The 18,247-nt window shown below is 30.9% G+C and overlaps 1 protein-coding gene across 1 annotated transcript; it reads left to right on the forward strand.

The window, feature by feature from the left end:
- The first annotated feature begins 10,236 nt into the window (after positions 1-10,236).
- LOC132945675 (uncharacterized) lies at positions 10,237-12,009 on the forward strand. Its single transcript, XM_061015440.1, has one exon. It carries the CDS (start codon positions 10,237-10,239, stop codon positions 12,007-12,009), a length of 1,773 nt encoding a protein of 590 aa, XP_060871423.1.
- The last annotated feature ends 6,238 nt before the right edge of the window (positions 12,010-18,247 follow it).

Genomic DNA, 18,247 nt, shown 5'->3' on the forward strand with positions numbered 1-18,247 from the left:
GACAATCGCGTCACACCAGCCGACCAATGAAGGGCACAAAATATTACCCACACTGGACTCATGTGGCAAGATAAAATTACGGTTAAAGTCACACCGTCACTGACCCAGTGAAGGTAGGGAACCCGAATCAAGTCATGGAGCGAGGGAAGTAAACACCGGAGGTAGACCTGCAGTGGGCAGTGACAGTATCAGACGGACCTAGGCAGCTAGGTTAAGAACGGCAACGCCGGATACGACCTGACTACCTGAGGTCCGCCACGCGCCAATGGGAACATAAGGTGGCAATCCCGTAAGGGCCTCACGCCGACAAATAATTCGGTCGTGACTTCCTGTTAAAATAAAAGTGGCACGGGATTACAACACGGCCACAATCCACTCAAGCGACGGACACCGGTGAACGGAGGGTTAACAACAAATGAGAAACAAACGGGAACACCAGCAACCACCAGAACGAGTAAGGAAAACCGATCATACCGTGTGGATTTGTTGAAGGTAGAGAGTGGCGCGACCGGACGTAACACGGCGACGGCGGCATGTTACTTGCGTCCCAAAAAAAAATATATTTTTCAGGTAGTAAATTTGACCGGTAACTTGCGTACCGCTAACGGGACGCAAGTCGGCTATATATTTATTATCGATATTATCTACTAAAATCACTAAAATCGAAAGTTCAAAAACTGTACTGTATTTATTATTTTTTTTTAAGCTATGAAAAAAATGTGTAGTTCTAAATTGGTCGCGATTAATGATTTTTATATAACCGATAGTTATAAGTTTGGATATCATAAAACTTTAAGCAATAACAATTTTCGATGGAAGTGAACGAATAAAAGCTGTATGAAACTATATGTCCATGACAATTTAATAAGTGATCCCAGTGGCGTAAATTGGGCTAAATTGTTAGGGTTGCAATAAGTTTCTAGGTTGGACAGACTTTTGGGAGGGCTTAGCCCATCACACCTCCCCAAAAATGTTTTCTTTTATTCTATTTAATATTACAAGTACATAAGCTCAACAAAACTATTTTAACCCTAAAGGCTTAAACACATATTGTCATATTGTATCTATTGGTATTTGGTATATATTATGAATATGCACTATAATTAGTAGGGTAATAATTACTTACTGACTACCGTCAATAACATATGTATAATTTTCTTAAAGAATATATGAATACATAGAATACAACAATTATTTTATTTCATAAAATTAATATTTTAAATAACAGCTGCTTTTAGATTTTTATAATATGTACTGTTTATATTTGTATTTGATTTTGTATGTTTAAATACATACTTATCACTTTTATACTACACAAATTAACCAAAACATTTACTATTATTTATTTTACGTAGGTAACTAGTTAAAGAATTTTCACTTTGAATTGGTAGAAGTAGGTATTTAACAAAATATCCTTAAATATTTAATGATATTAAATTACTATAAATATAATTTCAATAAATTGTATACGAATACTAAATATATGATAGGAAATTAATTATTCACTATATTTAGGTAGGTACCATTTTTCATTTTTTTCCTGGGGAATGGAGGTTTTCTTCAGATAAGCTAACATTTTTCTGAGCATTTGTATTAGTATTTTTTCTTAAGCCGGTACAACAATTAGTACCGAAATAATACAAAAAATATATACCAAAATAAATTTAATTTGCTCAATAATATAATATTATCTTAATAATTAATTTAAAAATTAACTTACAGATCAAATATATATTTTTTTATTTGTCAAAACTGTAGTTTTAATATAATATAAATCAGTAATATATTTTAAGGGCTACTTTAAACTTAATGCATACCAAATAGGTATGTGTACTAAACAATTATACGAATTTAAAGAAAAAATAGACACTTACTTTCGACTTTTTCGATATTTTTACAATAAATTTATCCATTTTAGCAAGTTGTCGAAACACTTTTAATTTTGAATCGTTCGCGGATAAGAAATAAAATAATACAAGTGTCAACAATAAATGCATGTATAAAACAAATAAATAATAATTTTAAACTATGACATGTTTTTACTATCAGCTGCCATTGAGACTCGAGTCGGCCGATCACAATAAAATATAAATATACATATTGGTATAATAATATTAGAAAATGGTTAATGACAAAACTATAAAGAAATGTGGAAAGGATACAATATTATAACGAACGTCTCTCCAGCACCACCCATTCAAAAATTTTCCATTTTTTTTTTACAGGAAATTAGCATGTAATTAGCATGAATTTGCATGACTATCGCCAAAATTTGCATGACAAAATATACAACTCTATGACAAAAATGATGTGCGGTGCTGGAGAGACGTCTCACCAGCACCGCCAAACGTGAAAAATTAAAAATAATAACAAACTCGATATACAAAAATGTAGCACGTGATTAGCACGACTTTGCACGATATACCCCGAAATTCGCACGTGTCTGGTCCGCGAACAAACCACGTTCGAATATTTCGCGCGTCTCGCCAGCACCGCCCAAAATGGAAATTTCGCGAAAATCAAAAAACTGTTTATGCCAATATTTAGCACGTGATTAGCACGAATTTGCACGATATACCCCGAAATTCGCACGTGTCTGGTCCGCGAACAAACCACATTCGACTCTTTCGCGCGTCTCGCCAGCACCGCCCAAAATGGAAATTTTGCGAAAATCAAAAAAATGTTTATGCCAATATTTATTAAATTTTCATTTTCCATTATTTTTTAGTTTTATTACTAGAAATGTTAATAAAATTTTATTTGTTGGTTAAAAAAGCTTGAAAATATAAAATAGAAGGCTCCTAGTATATTGTTTCAAAGGTAGATGAAAAATATTAAAAATATTTAGTCACAGTTTTTTTTTATAAGCATTTAAAGTTCAGAAATCACGAAAGTTAGCAAATTATTTTGAGTTGAGGATTCGTAAAAATTTTTCTTTTTAAATCTAAGATTTTAAAATGTAATACAAGATTCCTTATAAGATTATCTACCTTTATCAAAAAAAAAATGTGTACGAGAAAGTCAAATTAAAGTTTTATGAGCGTTTGAAATTCAAATTTTTACAACATTTAATATTTACTCGATTTTTCATGTAGCGATTTCCTTATTTTGTTGTAATTCAAAATCGAATAACTGTAGATACATGAAAATTTCACTGAATGTTTATTATATTAGCATTTCCTACACACCATACAATTTTAAAAATATTTTGACTGTTGTGCCAAAAAGTGTAAAAATTGTATACAAGGCTCCTGATATATTGTTACAATAGCAGTTGTAAAATATGAAAAATACATTGGCACAGTTTTTTTTATAAGCATTTAAAGATCAAATCTTGACAAAATTTATCAAAATATCGAAAATTATCAATCATTGTAATTAATAAATTATAAAATGTTCAGTTTTTATAGCTAAGGATTCAAAATTTAAAACAAGATTCCATGTAAGTAGTTTATTCTGTTACCAAAAAATCAAAATAATACACAAGCACAGTTTATTTTTATAGTAATTTTAAGTACAAATTTGAACGAAATTACATATTAAAAAACCTAGAATAACTATTTTAGTTATTTTGTTGTGATTGTATAATATTATTCGTGGTTACTTGAAACTTCTAAAGTGTACTATTATAATATATCTATGATAGTATCACGGTTTGTTGTTGATGTATAACGCGTTATAAGTACCTAATGGATATTGTGATATGATTAATTTGGAATTTAGTATAGGTACCTATTATAGGTCAATTTTTTTTTTAATACCATAAATATGTATAATATGTCTTAAACCTAGACTGACATACCGTCTCCGCTCAGAATCGTTTTTCTTATACAATGATATATAATTAAATTAAAATTTAATACCATGCATTATACAGTGACCCACTCGTAACCTTCAGTACAGCAGAGCACCTTTTTATTAATATTTTCACTGTAGATTGAATAATTGTTAAGTTGATAGAGCTAATTATTTAACAGTGGTAGACTTAATATAATGCTCATGTTGGATCCCTTGTTTTTAATTTGGTTAGCTCGTAGGTAGTAAAATATTTTAATGTTTTGATTAAAATAGGATATATTATATCTAAAATAGTTTAACTTGAATCATCTAAAATGTTTCTAAGGTTTAATACGATCATGTTATTGTTTGGGTGTGATTGTAATATGATTTGTACCGTGGTATGACGGGTGAGCTGGGGAATTCCAAACAGAAGTTCATCGATATCCCATCGTATTATTGTTATTGCTCATTGCCTATTGGCCAATAAAAATAAACTGCGCTACTAATATTGCTACTGTATTATCATTAACCATTTTTAGTATCCAGGATTTTTTTAATTCATTATTCCGATTTCACTGTTGTTGAAATAAACGTTGTTTCCACGCCGTTAGGAGTTTGGTTATTTAGTTTGCACCTAATAGTTAGTTTATGTATAATTTTTCTCTATTAATTCATTACTACCTGAATAATGGTGGGTCGAAAAACAGTTATCCCGTCTCATCAAATTGTGGAAGCAGTTCTTAAGTTTAAAGACCGTATAATAACTGAAGTCAATGGTGAAAAAAGTAAGTAGACCTAAATTTTTATAAAAACTTACAGTAATAATCAATTTAATACTAAATTAAATTAATTGACGTAGTAAATTATAACTTTATTGTGTGTATTCACTAATATGTAGGGCTCGGTAGTTATATAGATGTTAAAAAATTAAAAATATGCTTGAAAAAATGTGAAATATGAAAAACAAATTTAAGTATTTAATATAGAAATTTAAAATTATTCAAAATTCCAAAAATACCACTTTTTGTAATTAATTTTCACTAAAAGAAATAAAAGATTGATAAATAATTAGGTATATAATATTCAAATATTTGAATTTTTAAATTTTTTTGTGCTGAACAAATAGTTTTCATCGCTGTGGCGCGAGCTAACCTTAAGTAAAAAAAAATAAAGCGGCGGCACGACAGTGTATATTATTATCTCGAAGCAGGAGTTGCCCATTTCAACATTGTACATTTTGGTGTTTTTTTTAACCGGACCTAACTAATTATCTACTAAATCAATATATTTCTAATAAATTGGAAAAATTAGAAAAATCGTGCAGATGATCTTTTTGGATAAATCATCAAAATAGTACTGTTAGAAATTACGTTATTAAAGGAAATGTGCAAACTTTTTAAGAGGACGCTACACCCGCATGTGTTGTCTCTGTCTTACAAACGTACAACATAACAAAAACTGTTTTGCGCGGGAAAGAACCGAGAATGCTATAGTTATAACTAAGAAACGAAATTTTCACATTCACACTGTAAAGATGAAAACATTTACTGTGCAACATCGTTTTTATTTTTCCGATATCACAAACACCAAACAAGTTATTATTGTTTAAAAATGCATTATTTCAACCTTGAATAACTTTTTTTGTATTTGTGATATCGGAAAAATAAAAACGATGTTGCACGGTAGATGTTCTCATCTTTACAGTGTGAAAATTTCGTTTCTTAGTTATAACTATAGCCTTCTCGGTTCTTTCCCGCGCAAAACAGTTTTTGTTATGTTGTACGTTTGTAAGACGGAGACAACACATGCGGGTGTAGCGTCCTCTTAATGAGAAATTATAATGAAATCTGGAATCACGGCGGCCGCATCTCGCATTGTTGTGCCGACTGATTCCCCCACTCAATTTCATGTACGCGACGCATTTCATTATTGCTCTTTCACGACTTCACGTATATTTTAACTTAGATTCTCGCCACTACCTATACGTAGCTATGGATTATTTGTTTCAATTCGTTATAAACTATATCGCTTCATTGAATTACATTATAGCTTAAATTTTTTATATTTTATTTAATGTAGTTTGTTAAATTGTAATTAATACTATAGTATTACACTATTACCTAGTGTGTTATACTGTTGATAATTATCCCTATGTTCGTACCTATATTATGTTCGTACGATAATATATTGGTATTATTTAATTATAAATATGCCAAACAAAGTGTACAAAGAAAGAATAAAAAATAAAGAAAAGTACTTATTGAATAAAAAAAAAAATCTTAGTGATAAAATAAATTTCCCAAAAATACTGTTGTCTTGACAATTTTCTAAATTAATGGTTATATCACAACTCAGTGCAAAAAACGGAAGAGTAAAAAAAACAGATCTTTAAGTACTGTAACGATGTGATATCATAAATAAATTCTAAGTAAATTGAATAAAAAATATACTTATTTTGTTTCAATAATTTATTTACTCGGTGAGAAACTATATGACGTAAACTTTATACGACACAGCACACGAAATAACGTGAATAAAATAAACAAAATGCATTAGAAAATCAATGTAATTTAAAATATTATATTATAATGGACATTTCTGCTCAAAATAATTTCTCGCCAAGTAAATACATTATTAAAACAAAATAAGTGTACTTTTTATTAAATTTACTTAGCATTGATTTATGATAGCCGATAGGTATCACATCCTTAAAGTGCTTAAAGATCTATTTTTTTTTACTTATCCGTTTTTTACACTGAGTTCGACGTAATGTATAATTTTATTGTATTCTCTTAACATTTTTTATTCAAATTACCTTTTTCCATATAGTTCGTTCTATAACCAAAAAATACAAATAATATTACCTATATAAACACAGTTATTGTTTACACAAATTTTAAGTTAAATTTGGACGAAATTAGGTAAGTACATGAAAACCTAGAACACCGATTTTAGTTATTTTGTTGTAATTTAAAAATATTATTCGTTGGTAAATGGTAACTATATACTTGAAACTTTTAAAGTATATTATTATATTTCATACTGACATCAAATACAATTTTTTCAGAAAATTAATTTTAACCTACTCGTAAAATAAATTTCTGTTTGACCAATATTAATATACCATCCAATATGGTTAGTGTGATAAAATATTATGTTTCAAATTTTCAACCCTAATATTATTTTAATTTTGTATTTTGTAAATTGAGTTTTTTCCAAAGAATAATCAAATAAAATACATTATTATTAATATGAAATAAAAACAACAAGAATATTGTGATTATAATTATTGTATACAGAATTATCATTTATGCTAATTTATTCTTAAATAATAATAATACAAAATATATATTGTATATTATACTTCGTACCGTGAGTAGGCTATTATTATTGGAGGGTTGTGCAAAAATAAGGATTTAAACAAAATTCATAATTTGACGTAACATTTTACAAATTCTATTTTTACAAATATTCTTTTCAGAAATTATTGTAGCTACTGACACTGTTTGGAGTGATATAAGCATTTATTTAAATAGTCTTATGAGTAAAAGTGCTATTCACACTTTTGTGTATAAGGGACGCCATGAGATAAAAGAAAAGCTCGGATTTTGTTCTAGTCCCAAGATTGATCCACCAGAAGCCATCTTTAATTCTTCCACAAAATATGGTCGGTATTACTTTTTACACGTATTATTCAAATATATTACTTATATAAGTACACTTTTATTTGATTATTTCATAATGATAAGGTATTATTACACAATACATATCATCTAAATAAAGTTTTTTTTATTTAACTATATGCACTTACATCATTAAATTATCTGCGTTACAATTGACATATATTAATAACTGTTAACTTTTTTTTATACAGGTAGTTCGGATGAAAATTCCAGCAGTAATCTGGATTTTCCTAGAAGAAAATTTGTGGTAACTTTTTCTTCAGAAGAATGGAAAAAAATAAAACCTGATGATGTGCAATACAGACTGCATGATAAAAAACGACCATCACAAAGTTTTAAAACGTACTATGCATTAACCAAAAATCAATGGACACCTATTTTGGCTGAACATTTTTGGGTGCATACACAACTTCCATGCTGCTTATCATTCCGCAAAGCAAATGTTCATCCACATGGAACAAACTTTGTGACCGTATTTGGACGATGTAGTGTATGCAGCTCATGCTTTAAAGGGATTATTTCTGAAAAACCATTAGATAATGAAAAGTAATATTTTTATTAAATTTTAAGCAAATTTTTTTCCTAAATTTTGTTATTTCATACAAAGTTGTACATTTTAATTTTATTTTTTACAGGGTATTAATGCAATGCACGTATACGGGGAATTTTGACATGTTGCACGAGCCAAATAAAAAACGCCGTTTGTTGGGAACAGCAAAGGAAAAAGTAATAACAGCCATTGTTCAAAAAAATATGTCTAGCGCCACACATCGTGAAACAGAAGCTGTACGACTGATGAAAACAGGTGATTTTAGTCCGTAATAATAAGTATAAAAAAAAAATCCTTTTCAGGAGGAGGGTGTTGGAGGGGGAGCGTTAAATTTGAAAAACTACAATTTTATTCACCTCAATCTTTTGTAAGGTAAGTACATAGTACATATTTTAATCTATGATAATTTAAAAAAATATATTTTTTACCTTATAGTAATTGTAAGTCTTTGCTCAACACATATTGGATTCCTCATATTAGTATGCTGTTTTGTTAAACTAGGACGAATTATTTCCAATAACTCATCGAAAGAAGTTAGCGACATTCGATAATATTCAAAAAACTTTTGAGGGAATTTTCGAATTGAAGTGTAAAAGTTTTCGAACAAATAATCCTTCTCTCTTTTTTGATTGAGTGGATGTACCCAAAATTGTCTTGGCGAAGTAGGTTCATCTAGTTCACCGGATGCTTCCGCAGCACAAATAATATTTTAAAGAGCACTCATAGTGAAACAAATTCGACCGTACCTACTTGTCGTAAGCAGAAGTTTGACTGGTTCTATGTCAGCTGGTCATGATAACGTAGGTATAATATTAGTATTTAGTATTTTTAGATTTTCAATTAAAACATAAATTATATAAAGCAATTAATGTATTATTTATATTATAAAAATAAATACATTTTTGATTTTGCATCCGGCAATTCCGCATCGTGTGGTCGAACACGGCTATTGCGGAATTTCCGCATTCATATTTTCCAACGCGGAAAAAACGCATCGTGAAACACTCAATGGACTACAATAGTCTAAAAAATATTGTCGAATAAAAAGAAACCTGACAACACTAAAAAGCAACCTCTTCAACGTCAATGTAAGTAAAATCACGTGCATGTATTTAATAATTTTTAAAATAATAAGTAATAACTCACTTTTATATTATTATTGTTCATAAATATTTTGAAATATTAGTATATTTTATTTTAAATTATAACTATATGCGAATATGTGATAATAGGTATGTCTGTATAATAAAAATAATAAACTTAAAACATTTATTAAAAACGGGGCACACACTATGCTATATTATATACAATTTAGGACATAGGTACATAGTTGGTTTATAGTTTACCTATACTGCCTACATCGCTATTGAGTAAGTCACCGTTGTAATAGATGTGTTAAATTTAAATTTAATTAAAAATCATTGTTTTAAAACGATCTGTCAGCCTAAACATATTTTACTATAGGTATATTGGTACCTATATGGTATTTCTGTAAGTAATTTATTTTTCTATCAGTAGTACCAGGTTGAACTAACTCTTGACAAAAACTAATTTTCTATATTATAAATTATAATATTATTTTATACGATCTTGCTAGATGTTATTATTATCTAGTCAATAGTAAATACAATACAAACATACGGTTTTAATAGATTTGTGGTAGCGAATAGCATAAAATAAATCTAAATATTTTGAAAATATTGTGACGTGCAATAAAGGTGCTTTTAAGTATTCCACTTATATTACTTGTATAATACAAGTATTCATGTTAATATTAATTATGTTGAAATTTACATATGTAATGTCTTTGGAATTAAATTTGCCGTGTATTATATTTTAAATTTTGAACAATATTATATTATTTTGTTGTCATGGAAATATTCGTTTGGATGTTTATTCATACGACCAATTACATATTTTGAATCAGTTTATATTTCGTAACGAACCGCTTAACGAATTATTTTATTTTCTATAACATAAATATAATTTAATAATCAACTTTTGAATGTATTACTTATATCTTATTGTTTAATAATTTTTCTATAACCTTGCGTGAGGTAAAAAAAAAACGCTGAGGAGTCAACCTTATAAAAATCAAAAAAAGTTTTGCAAAACAACGTCACTACGTCAGGACGAGTGCAGAATAACCCGGCTGTTGGAAATTCGCAGAATTACGAGTTCCGCACCCATAGCGGATATCCGTCGAAAGACAACACTCACATGATGGCAGACGACGGAGCATATACGGCAGACGACCCTACGCTGACCGTGGGGCCGAAAATTGTCTGTATCACTGAGCTCTGTGACCAACAACCGTCGGCGACGACATCCACATTGCAGGTGGAGGCCGATCAGAGGACGTTAGATTTAGCACCACTACTATCCCTGTGTCCAAATGACGAACTGTTGGAAGCTCCTGTTGGAATCTTGCAGGAGTGCGATTATCCATCGACAGACAACGTATATATGGTGGACGACAATAAATACACGACGAAAGATGACGCGGTAGACGACCCTACACTGACCGTGAGGCCAAAAATTGTATGTGCTATCAGTGAGCTCCGTGATCAACAACCGACGACGACGACATTGACTTCGGCGGATTTCAGGGTGTTGGACGAGCTCACCGAAGACTTACTGGTGGCAGCCGTTCAGAAGTCGTTAAATGTACCGCCCCTATCTCTGTGTCCGAATGAAGAACAGTCGAATTCTATTTCACGTGACGACGATAGTGTTACATCGTCGGAAATGGCTGTACCGTGGATTATTATACCGAGTGTCTTGGACAAGTTGCTAGAGTTTGACGAAGTCTCGTCAGAAATTAAAAATGCAGATACAAAATACGGAAAGCACCTTCCACCGTTACCGTTGTGTCTCGCGAGTGCACCGGAGGAAACACAACTACAGCCATGTGAGTCTTCTGCTGTTGAGATATCGTCGACAAAAATCAAAAGTGTAGTGACTGAACAGCTTGATTCTCACGTGACACCGGTTAAAATCCAGCTGTTAGATGCACTGGCGGCCGATAGCGATTTTGTTCCGGATGAGGCAGCCGAAAGCACGACCATAGTTCCAATAGTCGTGGCCAAAAGTGATGGCGACGGGTTGGAGCCAGCGATGACTACGACCCAAGTAAAGTCAGCGGTGACTGAACAGCTTGATTCTTACATGGCACCGGTTAGAATCCAGCTGTTAGATGCACTGGCTGATGTTAACGATTTTGTTCCGGACGAGGCAACCGAAAGCACGACCATAGTTCCAATAGTCGTGGCCAAAAGTGATGGCGACGGGTTGGAGCCAGCGATGACTACGACCCAAGTAAAGTCAGCGGTGACTGAACAGCTTGATTCTTACGTGGCACCGGTTAGAATCCAGCTGTTAGATGCACTGGCTGATGTTAACGATTTTGTTCCGGACGAGGCAACCGAAAGCACGACCATAGTTCCTATAGTCGTGGCCAAAAGTGATGGCGACGGGTTGGAGCCAGCGATGACTACGATCCAAGTAAAGTCAGCGGTGACTGAACAGCTTGATTCTTACGTGGCACCGGTTAGAATCCAGCTGTTAGATGCACTGGCTGATGTTAACGATTTTGTTCCGGACGAGGCAACCGAAAGCACGACCATAGTTCCTATAGTCGTGGCCAAAAGTGATGGCGACGGGTTGGAGCCAGCGATGACTACGATCCAAGTAAAGTCAGCGGTGACTGAACAGCTTGATTCTTACGTGGCACCGGTTAGAATCCAGCTGTTAGATGCACTGGCTGATGTTAACGATTTTGTTCCGGACGAGGCAACCGAAAGCACGACCATAGTTCCTATAGCCGTGGCCAAAAGTGATGGCGATGGGTTGGAGCCAGCGACGACTGCGGTCCAAGCAAAGTCAGCAGCAGCAGAAAAACCCCGGCAAGGTCGTCGTAGATCGTTCTTATCGGCAGTGGGGAGGCGGCTCCTCAAGTTCGGGAGGACGTTATGCTGCTGTTGCTGTTGCAAATAGTGTGGTAGGTACACCGATACCGCCATATGGTGCGCTCGATTGCATCTGTGAGATGACAACGAGTTGAGTAGACAAGAGGGATGCAAAAAGAGATGTTGACTGGTGTCATCAATCCAAAATTTAAGTTTATAATTTATTAAAATTCATTTTGTTTAATTTTCGTTTTGTCGAAAAACTTTAATATTATAATGATTGTTAATTTGCTCATATTATCAAATAAACAATGAAGCATAACATATGTAAATATTAATTATACATGTACATTTTTACTTCGAATACCGTCAAATTTTTTTCTGATTGTTATAAAAAATAAAAATGTGAGAAATAAAAAAAAATGTACATAATCATGAGTAATAACAATAAAACAAATAATATAATTTAATGTGTACATTCGTCTTGAACACTAATTACTTTATATTTTTATGATTATTATATTTATAAGTCGTATTTTATTGTTGAATAAGGCCTAACACGGGAGATACCGGACAAATAGAACCATGACAGAGGTATAGCTAAATTGCCTATCCATAACGCCGTGTAATCATAACAATAATATTGAAATACACGAAGAAAAAAAACTAACGGCATTACAGAAGAAGATAAAAGTACAACAATATTTTTAGACAATTTGATTTACAAAAAATTTTTTATCATGGAAGCCCATGCAGTAAATAATATAACTAATTTTTTTAAAAAAAAACGTCAAATTTACAAGTATACGAAAATGTAGATAATAATATTAAATATTCATATACCAATAATTATTAAGTTTACATAGGTACCCAAGATAAACAACTGTATAATTCATTCAATGTTTAAGGTTTACATTTTAACATTTTTTCTGCGGAATAATAAAATATTTTTTTAAATAAAATGTTTTAACTTGTTTTTATCTACCTATATAATTTTGTCCTAACCAATTTCCACAATTTTATCTAACTTTTAAATTAAATTTCATATTTTAGTTACTACCTCAATTATAATACTTTTTCAGTTTTCTATAATTTATAATCTACTGTTAGATGCCCAAAAAAATGCAAAATAAACTTTCTTATTCTTATTCAAATGTACATAAAACAAATTTGTGACAAGACGAGCATTGCACAGTAAGCTTTGAAAAACAATGCTAAGTGCATCGAAATCCCAGCCCTAGTTATAAGTATAGACAAGCGGAGTAGTGGACAAACATTTTGTGGGGTAACCCCGCGTACCACTTCACTCCACCATCTAAACTTTTTTATTTATTAAATTTTCATTTTCCATTATTTTTTAGTTTTATTTCTAGAAATGTCAATAAAATTTTATTTGTTGGTTAAAAAAGCTTGAAAATGTAATAGAAGGCTCCTAGTATATTGTTTCAAAGGTAGATGAAAAATATTAAAAATATTTAGTCTCAGTTTTTTTTTATAAGCATTTAAAGTTCAAAAATCACGAAAGTTAGCAAATTATTTTGAGTTGAGAATTCGTAAAAATTTTTCTTTTTAAATCTAAGATTTTTATTTTGGTAATAATACAAAACTGTGTACAAAGTTAAATTTGAGTTGCACCAAGTTTATATTTTTAAATTAAAGGTTTTCGAAACGTAATTTCTGGTTAAGAAAATTTTGAAATAAAGTTCCCCATTTTATATTTTAATTAATTTAACTTTAGTTTTACTCAGACGCATCCACGTTGAATCAAAATTAACATATAATTTTGCTTTATTATCCCAATTTAATAAGTTTTCGGACTCTTCTCAGGCAGCTGAAGCTGGTTGAATCATAAAATACCTACATTGGTATAGGCACCTATTGTATAAGTACAGGTATGAAGTATTTTATTCCCCACTCATTACACTTCTGCAGTATTATATTTAAGTATTTATTAGAACTTTACACAGAGTTTTTCAAACGTTTAATAGAAATTTCGTAAACAATCTTATTAAATTTTATTTTTTAAAATTGGTTACACTTGGAGGTTGGAATTTTTTTTAATAGATAACAATATATTGTCAAGTTATTTTAATGTAGTACCTATAAAATTTGAATTCAGTTAATCAAAATATTTTATTTGTACATTTTATGGTATACAAATGTTTTGATAATTTATTTTATTATACTGTATAAATGAGAAGCTCACACAATACAACTGTATTTTGATTAACTGCTTTTGACTTTTTGGTAGTGTCATCAAATAATTCCCAATTGTTAGGCCCTCTTTTACAGTACGCTACATAGTGACCAACAGATGTGCGCAATCTACTTAGCCCTTTCCGATAGTCACATACACCTCGCAATTCATATTATGCTGTGTTATAATGTGTTAGAACTTGTGGGATATCCTTTAGAGGTATTTGTAGCTGTGGAGCAGCTTCTGTTGATTGATCTTTATAGTTAGTTATATCTCCTGCAATTAAAAAATATGATAATATAAATAAATGTATATAGTGTTTATAGGTTATATTTTAGTTAATGTATTTACTGTAAGTACCTTCCCATTTTAGAATTTCTATAATTAAATGTTTTGTAGATGCTTCGGTCCTTATAGTTTTATCACCATTACATGGGTTTGTTTGATATTGGTTTATATTTCCACAAGTCAAATAGTCTATCGATAATCTTTCTAATAAAAAATTTTGTAAACCATCTAGATTATTTTCTGTGTGGAATGTGATGTATGTCACTGGTTTTTGTTTTTCCGTTGAGTAGTCACATTTAGGGTTTGAACATAATATATAATCAAATGCCGTAGGTATATCTTGAAATAGCTTTTGTATGACAAATGCTGTTGTTGCATGGCAAGAAACTAATGTAATGTCATAGTCAATTTTGGTTGCTTCTGGTTCGAGATAAGTTAATAATATCTGAGCTCTTTCTTTGTAAGTTGTAGGGTTGGTTCCTTTTTTAACAATTGACGAAACAAAAGAAAGAAATTCATTTGGGTTTTCCAGGCAATTTATTTCTTCGGAATATCGCTTACTTGTACAATAAGACACCATGAATATTGAAGCCAGTGCATCAAAAGCACAAGTATTACTAAGTGAAACTTTACCATAACCTTTTAAATTCCTACTTTTTAGATCAGTTACTTTTGAACCATTTTTTAAATTAGGTAACGATGTAATGCTGCGTGAATTATTTAAGTCTATATGACGCAAATGTGTGTTAGAGTTTAAGTAAGAATTTGTTATACGTTGCTTTTTAGATTTTCTATCCCACCCTTCTTTAGCAGTATTCTCATCACAGTTAACTGTTATTGATTTGTTTATTGTGATTTCATTTTCAGTGTCCATTATAATATCATTAATATTGTTTTCGTCAATAGCAATAAAGTCATCTTCATTAGTTTGATCAATCAGTATAACTTCTTTAAAGTTGTCACTTTGAATGGTATGTGTGTAATTTGAAGAACGCAAAAGAGAATTTCCTCGTAGAGATATTATGTGTCTTTCTAAAAACAAATCAATATTTGTAGGAAGGTCTATGTCTTTGAAAGTTACTACTTTTAGTTTTTTAAAGCTTGATTCCACTCCTGCAGAACTGGCTGTCATTTTTCCATATTTAAAAATAGGTATCATTAAACCTGACCACAAAGGTAAAAACTGCATGCATTTAATTATTAATGGCACTAATGTGGGCAAATACATAGCATTAATGCCATTACCCTCTTGAATATATTCTTTGCTCTTTTCAAATATTTCCTCAGTCCAACTCTGAAATGGATTTTTTTCATTATCAAGATCAAAATTTTGTGATTCATCCACTTCCTCAATTGAATCATGAATGTCTTCCTCAGAGTCAATAGTTGATAACACTTGATTATACCATTCTTCGTAATTTATAAAACCCGTGGATGTTATATCAATTAATTGTTTTTTATGATACTCACATGGAGTGTCTCTACCTCTCACTGCATCAACTCCATCAGTTTCATTTGTTAACACGACAAATAGGGATAAAACAATTGAATATATTTCCGATATAGATTGGTTTTTAATTATAACTCCTATGCTGCGTAGAATTACTTCTCTAACTCTACCTTGAGTATTCTTCAATGGAATCCATTTACTCACTAATCTTATAAAGTGAGCAACATCTGTTCGTATGAAACAATTGGGCAACCAAATTGGATCCGGCGATACCTTACCTAATGCTAACTTAGCACAAACTCTGATATACTGTTTTAGTGAATAATACTGGGTAAAACATTTCACACATGCGGACAACAAGGCCATGGATTGGTCGCAAACAGTTTCTCTAGGTGAAGGCACATTAAAATTTAACCAGTTTGCTAGCCAGTTATAGATAGCAAGAGTTGTATGCCGCTCACTTATCATGTTTGAAACCGTAAAGCTGTGTAGTTTTGATTCATCGTACACCAAAGCTTCGTATAGATAAATTGTTTTAGTTTTATTCATTCCAAATTTTTTAAAATTCTTAATTAATGATCCAGTTGCATCAATTATGATCTTAGGATAAGAAGTACTTTGACAGTAACTTCTGTAGAGATGGATCTGTTCGCAACTATGGTAATGAATATAAAATGGTTCACAACTTAAATCATGTAGAATGTCTTTATACTCATTTTCATTTTTCATGATTGCCAATGATGTAAATACGTCTTCATGCCTTCTATTTGATGCCAAGTTTCGCCATTTTATTTGACGTAATGCACCCCCCGATGGTATAATAGGTGGTTCAGAATAACCTGAAAATATGAAATATTTGATTGATGGTTTGAACATTTTTTTTCTTGTAAAAATGTTTGTTGTACCCTTACTTTTCCCCCAATTATTTTGAATATGTAGGTATTACTGCAAGGCTGGGCATTAACGAATTAAAAGTTAAAATTAAGTTAAAACGTTAAGTGAATTTTAATTAAGTTAATTAACGCGTTACTTTTTTTTTCAAATTAACTTTTAACTTAATAAGTTACTTTTTTTCAAGATTAACAGGTAACACGTTAATCTTGAAAAAAAGTATCTATATTAAGTTAATTTTTGTCCGAAGAATAATGCAAATTTTTGAATGGGTTTTTGCTTTGATGTATCATTTTAAATTTCCCCAGTAATTTTCTTGAGCGTAAAGAAAAACTATCTAATAATCTATATTTTGTATCTGGAATTTTTTATTTTTGTAAATTAGCAAATTTTAAATTTAAACTAAGTTAAGTTACTTTTTTTTCAAAGTTAATTCTTAACTTAACAAATTAACGAAAAAAAAATATGAGTAACTTTTAACTTAACTCAACTTTATTGTTTTAAAATAACTTAACTTAACAAGTTAAAAAAAATCGTTAACTTGCCCATCCTTGGGTATTAGGATGCATTTCTGTTCTTTTTAAAGAACAAACATTCACTTTCCTAACAGAACAAGTCCTAAGTCGATGACTCAAGCATAACAGCTCTAAAAATTGTTCACAGACGTAAAAAAAACATCATTGTAAAATGAATCGCTTCACTACTAATCTAAAATAACGATTTTAATTTTTTTTACTAACCTAACGTTACAAAAGATTGAGGTGAATAAAATTGTAGTTTTTCAAATTTAACGCTCCCCCTCCAACACCCTCCTCCTGAAAAGGATTTTTTTTTTATACTTATTATTACGGACTAAAATCACCTGTTTTCATCAGTCGTACAGCTTCTGTTTCACGATGTGTGGCGCTAGACATATTTTTTTGAACAATGGCTGTTATTACTTTTTCCTTTGCTGTTCCCAACAAACGGCGTTTTTTATTTGGCTCGTGCAACATGTCAAAATTCCCCGTATACGTGCATTGCATTAATACCCTGTAAAAAATAAAATTAAAATGTACAACTTTGTATGAAATAACAAAATTTAGGAAAAAAATTTGCTTAAAATTTAATAAAAATATTACTTTTCATTATCTAATGGTTTTTCAGAAATAATCCCTTTAAAGCATGAGCTGCATACACTACATCGTCCAAATACGGTCACAAAGTTTGTTCCATGTGGATGAACATTTGCTTTGCGGAATGATAAGCAGCATGGAAGTTGTGTATGCACCCAAAAATGTTCAGCCAAAATAGGTGTCCATTGATTTTTGGTTAATGCATAGTACGTTTTAAAACTTTGTGATGGTCGTTTTTTATCATGCAGTCTGTATTGCACATCATCAGGTTTTATTTTTTTCCATTCTTCTGAAGAAAAAGTTACCACAAATTTTCTTCTAGGAAAATCCAGATTACTGCTGGAATTTTCATCCGAACTACCTGTATAAAAAAAAGTTAACAGTT

This window comes from Metopolophium dirhodum, chromosome 5 (genome assembly GCF_019925205.1).
Source record: "Metopolophium dirhodum isolate CAU chromosome 5, ASM1992520v1, whole genome shotgun sequence".
In the NCBI taxonomy this organism is placed as follows: domain Eukaryota; kingdom Metazoa; phylum Arthropoda; class Insecta; order Hemiptera; family Aphididae; genus Metopolophium; species Metopolophium dirhodum.